Source organism: Ischnura elegans, chromosome 2, assembly GCF_921293095.1.
Source record: "Ischnura elegans chromosome 2, ioIscEleg1.1, whole genome shotgun sequence".
NCBI lineage: Eukaryota > Metazoa > Arthropoda > Insecta > Odonata > Coenagrionidae > Ischnura > Ischnura elegans.
Genome location: NC_060247.1, coordinates 104,342,490 through 104,353,750, shown reverse-complemented (window position 1 = coordinate 104,353,750; position 11,261 = coordinate 104,342,490). Strand labels below are relative to the sequence as shown.

The following is an 11,261-nucleotide window of genomic DNA, read 5'->3' as shown; positions in this document are numbered from 1 at the left end:
GTGAGTAATCACCGATTACCTGTCTCGAAAACACGAAATCCTCCGTTCTCCATCACCTAACTTTATTGGTATTCCACTAAACAAAGCATCTACACACAATACGCGTTTTACGCTGCTTAGGCAAGATAAAACTCACCATTCGATTTGATATCCCAGTAATGTTTACATTTCCTGCCCACCTTAAGCTGCCTAATTACGTGAAAATTAGTCGACAGGAAAAATGTATGTGCCCACAAAATATGTACTTAGGTACAAAGAAATGATTACTTTAGTAATCGTCATTGCTTGTTTTCGGCACCCTCCCGTGATAACTACCAGTGTTACGAGATTAATCCCACTTGGATTCTCTTTTCCTGGATCATATAATGAGATAAATTTTATCTCGTAGGGAGATAGTAAGCGAGTCGCGAATTTGTGGAGCCGTCAGTCATTCGCGTCGCCGCCAAATCTTCCGACATGGCTTGCGAATGTCTCTCGTATATTGCTTGTATTCTGCTGTGCTATGTTATAATATTAATCATATCCCGATGGTTGGCCCAGCGAGAGGGGACCAGTGGACCTGATGGCAATGCAGACACCCCGGACAGCCCGAACGGCGGTGACGAAGCAGACGGACCCAGCGACGGAAATCTGTTGAGAAATAACTGCGGCCAAGGCGCGTATATCTAATGTTTCGAAATTTCATGGGTGTGTCAATCGACGTCCGATCAAATATTTGCCTATGCAGCAGCAGCGGATCCATGGGGGGAGCAGTGTGGAAAGTTATTTTTTTGCCGATGCTAACGATTTAACTTACCTACGAATCGAAGTATCGCGGTTGGTGTGATGTAACTATTTGATTATCTACTATCTAAAGAGCTGGTTAAACTTACCTACGATTCGAAGTATCACGGTTGATGCGATGGAACTATTCTATTATCTACTATCTATAGGCCTGGTTACACGGCACATTAACGCCTACAATTTAATGTGTGAGTGCATAAACTATTTTGGTGGACCGGAACGGAACATGTACGTATGCATGAACCAAATTTTTCCGTTTAAGCGACCGCACAAGTTGGATGGTTACACGGTGCATTTTCGTGTTCATTCACGCGTTCGTGCATTTAGACATTCTTTGGCAATTTAGACAAACTTTTCCGTATTAATGTATCGTGTGATGAGGCCTTAAAGGCCTGTTTGCACGGTACATGAACACGTACGGGTTAATGTCTAAATGTATGAACACAAGAATGAACGCCAAAATGCACCGTGTAACCACCCAACTTGTGCGAATGCATGTACAGAAAATAGAACCTGTTCTAATTTCGTTCATGCATTCGTATATGTTAGCTTGAAAACATGCATCTCCTTGTCACCAAGATTCCGGTTCTTGCTTTTTCAATAGCAACTCGTGCCCTCCTATACATAAATCATAAATCCTCGATACAAGCACAGTTCTTGCTTGGCTCTATTTGGCCGCGGGTTCGAGTCCCGCCTGGGTAGGTTGCCCCCATCCATGCCATGGATGTTCGTGTATTTTAAATTGTTCAGTTAAAAACCCCGATTTAAAAGGGCAACGGTTCTGTTTCCGGTTGTTCAGGAATAAATAAATAAATTATCACGTTCCGAGCTCCGCACTTACACCGATTGACCAATAAGGACCGAATTCAAAACCTGAGTGACGCCTTAGAAAAGTCCTGGGAAAGTAACCCCTAACTTGAATTCTGTGAAATTCACACGCCTATAGATTAGTCTGAGTTGAGCTTTATCCTTATATTTAATGAAGCCTGCGGGTTGAAGCGCTGAGGGAGTTAATGAATGGTATCATCATCTGTATTATATTGTAAATTTATATTACAGGACAGCTGTCCTGTAATATAAATTTCACTCATATATCCATTCTATTTCCTTGTTAGATAATCTTGTCATATTTTCCTATTTTTTTCCTCTTCATTCTTAGTAACTTGATAAGCGATACACTTGTGTTTGGCCTTCCTCTTCCAATCTTTCTGTACTCCCGTCCTTCGATTATTTCCTTCATCACACCACCATATCTTACGATTTATTCCATTAAGTCCTCCAAGAAGTGTACAGAAGACTTCTCTTTTTCCTGCCAGTAAGAACTCTTTAAAATTAAAATTTTCAAGGTTTATGGAGCAGATCTTTTTTTACATTTGACTGTGCGTCGAAAAAATTTTCATCCTAGAAAATGTTGAGGAATTTTTTTCAAAATTTAAATATAGGAAAATGTTTATAATGGTCTAGTTTAGGTATTGAGAAAGTGTCCCCCCCCCCCCCAAAGCACATTGACCTGATCACACCCCTGTTAATACCTCTCAGCGATAAGTGGTCTAAGGTCTGGCATGCGTAGAAAAATGGCTGTTAGATATTCATCAATAATTTTCAAATATTGCTTGTTATGTTGGTGAAATAAAAATTTCTACTGTGGAGAGCCACCTGAAAATATACCATCTTTTCAATTATTCTAAAAATTATTAATCCACCGCTATGAATATTTAATGTCGATTCGTATTCTTAATGGCCGTACAGTCGAAATTTTTTTTAGTAACAAAGCAAATTCTTCAAATGAAGACCCATGAGTAAGCGTCTTCGTCAGGGTACTCGACAGCTTTAATCCCTGGCGCCGAATTTACGTCATCCTTGGCTTCATTACAGATGGGCTGAAATATTGGACGGTGATGAGCAACCAGGGTGACGGTTGGCTGGTCGAGAATAAGCCAGTGGGGTGCGATCCGCTCCCGAGCGTTGACGCGGACGGCAATCCGGTGAGGGATTTTGGCGGTCGCACTTCCTGCTTTGCGACGTCCTCCCGCCTCTGCATGATGGAGCAAGTGATTGACCTGGTGCTGAGCGGGTTCAGCCGGGAGGAATTGGATAAAAAACAACCTCCCATAGAGATAAGTGAATGGTAATGTTAATTTTTGCGTGAAATAATAATATTGTCTATAGCCTGAATACACGATATTTTTGCGCGTACAATTTCAGGAATGGCTACAATATCAGCCCAAATGATGACTGACAGACGTCATCATTTCATAGATGGCAGCGATGATAGGGTTCACCGTCCTATATGCATCATTTGTTGCCGTCGCGTTTTATTTATTTATTGTGTTTAATCTTCGCCCGACATATACGTAATTTTAGGGCAAACAATCCAAAAGTATAAGTGAAAAAATAGACTGGTCACAGCCACAAAGTAATTACAATCAAGATCATAGGCGAATATAGGTGGGGGGCACGGGAATACGTCCCCTCCCTCCCCCAAGACCCTTAAAAAATATGAAAGATTTTTAATACGAACCCGTTATCATTACGTTCGTTTTGTAATACGGGGTATCCTTGTCCCCCCTCCCCCAGAACAAAATCCTGGATACGGCCTTGCTTGTGACCCCAGAAAGAAATCCTGGATCCGCCCCTGATCAAGATTGCAAATACTGAAAATACTAACTAAATAGATCACGGTCAGGAAAAACAGAAAAATATATCTTAACTGCATTCTGTAGGGGGAGGGGTACATTTAGTTTACGCGGAGCGCCGCCTTAGTGGTATACATTACCTCTCTGCGATAATGCGACCGAGGTCTGTCTTGCGTTGATAAGTGGCTGTTACAATATAATTTTTTTCAAACATAGTTTTTTGAAGCTAGTGAAATAAAAGCGTTTACATCACTGGACACGTTCGTTAAATACATCAGCAGCCAATTTGCGCACGAGATCACAGGTATTTCGCGGCGATCTCATTGAGCGTAATGTTACGAACACAGTAAACACCAGCGACGGTTCGAGAGACCGTGTGACATGGCTTAAGCAATCATTTTTCCTCTCGTTGAAAAGCATAATTGAAATGATGGCTGGACTTGTACATGAAAAATAGCCATGTAATTGCTTCATTAACCCATTCCACTTCGATTAGTTTTCTGAATGTCGTGCTCCTATTATCTATATATTTTTCTGTGGTTCTATTTTAAATTATAGCTAATGAAATGATGTTTTGTAATCAATGTAGCACCTTGAAATAAAATGTGATCGTTAAACATGGAGAGCATAGCTGTCGCTACTCGAATAAAATCATTTTAATCCTTCCAACGCATCATGTTTCATGAAATATTAATTATTCATGCATACTATGAATGTTTTAACATTGTTAAGCTTTCAAATTAATTATATTTTTCCTCTAAATAGTGCTGCAATTATGAAAATCCGATGACGAGATACACTCGTCATTGAGCAGTTTGTCGTCGAAAGTTCATGACGAGCTAGACTCGTCATTACAGCGCAAGGGGTTAAAAATTTCGCGGGTAGTTGTCATGGTTGTTAAAAAAATTGACATTATTGCAATGTTTTGCTGAATGTAAGAGAATCTGTGAGACAGTAACTTGAAGTCGTCCAAACTTGAAGTGATTTCAAGTTTGAAATCATCTTTGCATTCTCATGGGAAAATACATACCAACGTGTTTTTTTAACATAAACTTAATGCTACTAGGTATTGCCAAAGTGACAACTTATTACTGAATTTGAAATCATTCGGACCTTTTACTCAGTTCCACGCATGAATCAACACGTTGAAACAATAGCTGTTCCATATTTTGATAACAATATTAGTGGTGATGCCTGTCAAGAAGATGCTATGACGTGGCGTTTTTCAAGCAAATGTCTGCCGGTAGAAGATAATTTGGTGAGGCCGCATATCAGTGAGACGGGTTTGAGGAGAGTGGGCCGGAGCCTTCCTATTGTTTGGGGTCGTAGCCTTACAAACATAACAAACAGAGAATCCTAAACGGCCGAGGCCCAAAGAATGAAGGCCCCCGTCCACGAGTATCAGCCCACCCCGTTAGGACAAGATATAACCAAATAGAGTAGTTTAATTCATCAAAGAAACCGAAAGGCATCGATTGCGATTCGTTACCCACCATTAGTGTATTTATATTTTACAAATTACTTGGTTTTAGAAATCCCAGTTTAGACGAGTGGCAATGGTCAATTTTAACCTCATTTGAAAAAGGCTAGATTGGCGCCCATGCGATGCCACTCCACGTGACGTCACAGGGACCTAGTTTCTATACGAGTAGATAGGAGTTTTACATCGTCTGAGGTTACCAATGCATGCATGAGGCACAGAGCTCAGGGAAACATATCTTAATAATCACCTATTAAAACTGGCTAAGGTCGGAAAGTTTTCCTCGTTTGATAAGGTATTAATAATCCTTATTTAAGCCAAGCGCTACTAGCTACCATGGTACTCTGCTACCTGCTAGCATCCTGCGTCGTATCAGCGCTCAGAGCCTCGCCCCAAGGTCACCTCACTTGCGGCAGCGGGAACCAGAACGACGTCACACGGGAGTTTTCCCGGTATTCATACTTCGTCGCGGTTTCGCGCGCTTGAAAATTTTCACTTTTCATTTAATCTCGAAAAATATATGTCGTCATTTAAAAATCTAAGAGCGTAAAATGCGTACTCCAGGAGTAATAATCTTTCGATTTAGGCAATAAAAATAATAGGAAACCACCCTATTCCCTTCAGGCAGATCATCTGTCGCAGTTCACACTCGCAAAATGACGCGTGGGCCACTTGTGCTCCGCATTTAGTACCTACATATTGAAAGAGGAGGAGGAATTAGATGGAAGAGAATTTAGGGAAAGAAAAATAATATGACGAGACCATGCACTTTAATTTTTAATATGAACTCGGGCGAAGAAAGGTAAAAATAAATGTTCGAAACAGAAACTCCTCCTTTGCAGCCAGTCACTCACCGGATATATAAAAAAAAGTTGCGGAAGTTTACACTAAATCGAAAAGCTTGTACGTCATCAGAGAACTGGGGTCGCACTAAGTGGAAAATACATAAATGAAGCAAATAACTAGAATAAAAAACTGTTAAGACAACTATTTTTCAATTGATACCTCTATCGCCTACAAACATTTTTTTCCGTAATATCCCCGACAAATTCTATTGAGGATCTATTACTTTTCTCTGAATCTTTACCTATTGGTACCGCGAAGGAATGAATTAAAGGCAATAAAACTCTGAAATAAAAGATAATACCAAAATCTTCACAGGCAGCTGATGTTGTGTGCATCAGACTAGCTGGGATTCGAACCGGAAACTAGACGCAAATCTGAGCGGAATTCGGGAGATTCAGGTTCGAATTATTGTCAACTCGAATGATTTGTGCAATGGATTTCTTCCTTTGGTGGTTTTAACCGATGGGGTTAGACAACACTAGTGACGAGAAAACCACAGAAAAGATGCGAAAAGGGAAATATTTCGACGTCTTAATCAATTACATAAAAATAGATCAAAAATGCAAATATTCCGTTCCATTTCAATATTAAAATTCCCGACAGGATGGTTGTCGAAGAGAGCAAGATGGACGCAGAAAAGATTGCGGAAAGTATAATGATGAAAACCATGGAGAAATGCAGAACATTGGTACATAGCATTAGATTTAACGAAGACCAACCAAAACAATTAAATAAAAAGGCTTGGACCGGAGAACAGATACGAATAGCAGATTAGAAAATGAAGAATTTAAGTGAAGAAAGAAACATGAAGAACCCCTAATTCTTAAATTAATTTCGGTCCAAGGGCGTATCAAAAAAATGTATGGGTTTGGTGTTTTCGAGTGGAGGTTAACATTCAATACAAGTCACTCCAAAAATTATTTTATTTCTGAGCTAAAATTTTCCTTTTCCAGGTACGCTGGTCATTCTGAATGTGGGAGCACGTACCTTATGAATGTCACTCTTTTGGACGAAAATAAACAAAACGTGTGCCACTACAAGGCTGAGAGAATCCTTTCTAAAAACGCCGGGCAATGGAAGAAGGTTAGTAGCATTGCTTGGGTGGAACATAAGTAGGCTATTTTTTTATTTTTCTTATAAAAGTACCTACACTTGGAGATGACTTAATCCCTTTTACTTTGAATTCGTAATTTTGCTATTTTAATTGTGAATCGGTTCCATGAAGTCACATAATTGGAAATTAAATTCTTAGACTCTCACATATATCGGATATTATACGGTCAACTCAAGTTAATTCGAAGGTATTCACACATTTACCGTCTGGTAAAAACAAAAACTATCTATTATTCCTTAGAATTTAATCACGGAAGCATTCTTTACCGTAAAACGCGCTTGAATACTGCAATCCCGACTCGTCCCATTAAAGTGTAAACGCTTTCATATTTTTTCTCTCAATCAGAGGTGTAGCCACCGGAGGGGTTTTCCGGGTTACGGGTTCCGACCCACACCCTCTTTTCAGCCTTTATTACTTTATTATATATTTATATACTTTATTTTAATAAAAAATCGTACAAAATTACTAGATATTTTCAAGTCCAAAATCACGTTTTCAACTCGAAAATCCCAAAATTTTCCCGGACCCCCCTTTGCCCTGGGGTGTTTTCCATACACCCGGGATAGACCCCGAAATCTGCGGTAAACTCCCCGAAATCTCCCCATTTCAAAATTTCCTTCGCTACAGCTCTCAACTGCTGTCTAATTCTATTTTTTTTAATACTTCGTGAGGTTTTGGGTGATAATTTCCTTACTATTCATCTTTGTTCAAAAATTAGTTCTACAGCCTTGGCTCTGAACTCTGTCTCTGCTCTTACGTGTTTAATCAGTATCACTATATGTTCACTTTGATTGGGTGATGAATTTCCAACTATTATTCCAGGTTACGCAAAAGTTTTCCAAGTATGGGCCCGGAATAAGATATGTATCCTTCAACCACGCGGGTTCCTGTTCTGAGGACAAACCTGGTCATTACGGCTGCAAGATGACTGGAGGTATTGTGCGTGTAATGAAATGACCTCAGTGGCAGCAATGGTTTTCAGCGAAATTTTTGAAAGACGAAAACTATTACTATTTTTACGCTGGAAAATATAACACCCCTGTATCCATCCGTGTTTGATGATGTTTGGAATGAAATCTTCATCAGTTTGATTTCACACCAGTGTCGCTGAATAACTTGTTATTCCAGCTCTCAAGGAAATCTTGGTCATTAGTCACAGAGTTGTGCATGTTTTTTTTTATCCTAGACCTATTTTTTTCCTTTATTTGCATTACTATGCTAATTCTTTGTATGAAATGAAAATTTGATCCGATAAATAAGATCTGAAAAATGCTTCACTTCTTTTTATTTAAGGGGAGAAAGGTGTTATAGTTGCAGCCTAATATTTCGAAGCCATAGCTTCCGAAGACGGTCACGTAAAGAAGGCATTTTCGGTTTTGATTAAACCCTTTCCATGGGGCAAGAAAACATATTTGAATGCAGCTTTGAAAATCCAACTGCTCGCATGTAATATCTAGAGAAAAACCTCTGGATCATTCTCATCTCTGGATGATCTACCATTTCTCTTGGAACATTAAATCCGGTTCTGTTAGCGGTAGCTCATATGAAGAAAAGACTTTTGATGAATCTGATGTGGAGTGTAGCACTTGATGCTGAGGAAACACAGGCGTTGAGGGAGGGGGAAGACAAGAAATCAGAAGAGTTCGAAAGGTGAGTGATGAGGAAAATGGAGCGGGTGCATCGCCGAAATTTATTCAAGTTTGAATGAATTTTTCACGGGATTTACCGCGGGTTGAGAACTCCATTGCGGCCTGAGTTCGCTCGGCTCGTGCATCGTAACGTCGCGAAACGAGTCGCCCGCAATCGAATATGTATCTAACAGTGTGAAAATCCGGAGAATTATTTACTCAACTTTTGCACCGGGATTGCACGGGTCGTTTATTCCGATTCTTTCATCGCTCAAGGTTAACTACAGCTAACATCAGGTACCGCTAAGAAGGTAGAATAAGACTCGTAGTTAGAGTTTCTAATGTCTACACTATCTTTTATTATCGGCCGCTATGGTAATAATCGGTTATAAAATGCAGTGGCGCAGCGAGGGGGAGGTTTTGGGGATAAAATCCCCCCAGAGCTCAGAGAAATTTTTAAATTTAATGCATTTTACTTAATTGGATTGATATTACTAATAGAATAGTGTAAGGAATAATAAAATATCCCCCAGGAAGCCGTAAAACTCACTATTTTCAACCATTTATTTTATAATTCCGAATTTATTAATCTCGCATCTACCGCTTATCCTGGTGGGTATTCCATACCTCCATACACCCCGGTATTAGTTGCACCTAAACCTCCCCCAGCCTTAATTCTTAGCTGCGCCACTGATAAAACGCACCGATCGCATTTATTCTAGTTTTCCGAAAGTGATGTGAACTTTGAGCTTTAAACTGAGAAAAGACGCCGCCCATTTATACTTATATGCAATAGTTTACATTAACTCTATGTTATACATGAGTGCATACTTTTGCTATTGCAGTGGAGTATCCATAAAGTGGTGAATGTGTCAACTGGATTTGTGAAGAAACTTTCGGGTGAGGTAAGAATACAAAAATCGAAAAATTAGTCAATTTTTCAACTGTAATAAAATTTTTCATATGCTCTATATTCCTTCTAAATACATATTTTTGGCGTCATGTCAGTTAGATATCCGTGAAAATACGTGCCATTGACATTTTTGAGGACTTTTGATTGAAGTGATATAAAGATATAGATTGGGCTAAGACTGGAGTGAGGTGTAGAGGCAAGGAATGTTATTGGATAATGAGTTGGAAAATAGTGTATGATTGGTTTCTATGAGACTAGGAGAAGTAATCTAATCTTTATCGAAACATAATCAGTTGCCCCCTCTAACAGAACAAACACGTGACTTAGCGTCAGGTACCCCTTATCTTGAAAGGGAAAGTCTAATAAAGAGGAGTTTAAGCGTGAAAACATGGTAAGTATTTTATAAGAGTCATACGCAAACTAATCATCACGAAGAGAATTATTTAAAAGGAATATTGTTCAACTGCAGTAGCCCCATCGATTTCCTTTCTGCCGTAGTCATCGTTCAATGCCAAAAATTTCCACTTAAAAAGATTCGATAAAAAATGAGCAAACTGAAATCTAAAACTTCCGGATAAGAAATGTATCTTAAAGGAAAATTTTAAAATAGGAAATTTTACAGATGGTATTTGAAGGACGCCTTCGCCATGGAATTTTTACCGACGGCGCACAGTGGTCCCAAATCGAAAAAAGCTGGCCAAAAGTAATTTTTGACTTTTTACTAGGAAGTTTTGAATTATATATTCGGATTCTGCAGGATATGGGCTACAATATTTTGTACCTAATAGGTATGTGTGATTATTATGTTGACCTGTATAACCCGTCAAACATGGGCATGTTCAGCCTAAAACGACCGACGCGTAGAAATAGTCAATTTTAGGGAAATTCAACTTAATAAATTACTATTTTAGTTTCATGGAATTCAGCTGTAAATTTTAATACAGCAAGTTTACATATTCTTGTACAATATTATGGTAAGTTTTGTTCGTTTCAGAATTTCTTATAACAATATTTAATTATTTATAATGTTAGCTATTTTTGGGCCTATTTTTATTAAAATGCGTCGATATAGTTTTGTGCTCCTCCGTGCTCCTCGAAGATTCCTATGCAGAATCTTTGGGAAGAGTATATATAACAAGATGGAGAAAATAAATCTTGCCTATACTTGCCTAACCGACATCTAGAGGGTTTTAAGTTGAGCGGCTGAGGGCGCCTGGCCTGCGGCCGGCGGAGGACCGAATGGCATTATCTGTATCGGTGGTCGAACTCGCATGGTGTATACTTAGCATAATTCTACATCCTATGAGATTACATACATCAAGTGTTTCACGCCTATTGTATGCACACCTCTCGTTTGTGCACCTTCACCTTCAAGTATTCATGAAACCAATGAGGGCCGGTTTTCATGCTATAAATGAGAAAAATTATGAATGATCAAAAGCAACTAGATAAGTCACCATGCGTAAAACTTACAGTAACCACTAGATGCTTTTCTCTGCAAAACTTTCCTCGTGTTTTATAGAGAAAATGCTTTTATAGAGAAAATTCCCTTACATGCTATACAGCATTGTCAACATGTTATTCCGAAATAAGGTCTTGGCGCTAAGAGAAATAAATGCTCCCTAAACCCCTTGCCGCCCCAGCGCCGCCAAGAATTGTTCACAAGATCATTTCAACAGCCCGTAGACGTAGATAGGATGGAATGCGGAGGGAAAACTTCGTCTTAACCCACCAAGGGTGCGTGCATCTTGCAAGAGCATTTTTTTTCTGATATAATAGCGGAATGAGGATGACGGCCTCCCTCATCATGACTATTGAATGGATGTGGTGAATATTTCCCACTCAGTTTTACTTAATGATT

At 39.2% G+C, this 11,261-nt stretch overlaps 1 protein-coding gene across 1 annotated transcript; it reads left to right on the top strand.

Annotated features, from left to right (window-relative positions):
• The first annotated feature begins 381 nt into the window (after positions 1-381).
• Positions 382-8,131, top strand: LOC124154287 (F-box only protein 2-like). The gene is made up of 4 exons (XM_046527911.1): positions 382-655; positions 2,659-2,911; positions 6,699-6,828; positions 7,682-8,131. Exons 1-4 carry the CDS (start codon positions 457-459, stop codon positions 7,814-7,816), a joined length of 717 nt encoding a protein of 238 aa, XP_046383867.1. The 5' UTR covers positions 382-456; the 3' UTR covers positions 7,817-8,131.
• The last annotated feature ends 3,130 nt before the right edge of the window (positions 8,132-11,261 follow it).

Coding starts and splice junctions, on each gene's coding strand:
- LOC124154287 (XM_046527911.1), top strand. CDS start 457: ATGGCTTGCGAATGTCTCTCGTATATTGCTTGTATTCTGCTGTGCTAT. Junction 2,912..6,698: donor CCCATAGAGATAAGTGAATG/GTAATGTTAATT, acceptor TTCCTTTTCCAG/GTACGCTGGTCATTCTGAAT. Junction 6,829..7,681: donor ACGCCGGGCAATGGAAGAAG/GTTAGTAGCATT, acceptor CTATTATTCCAG/GTTACGCAAAAGTTTTCCAA.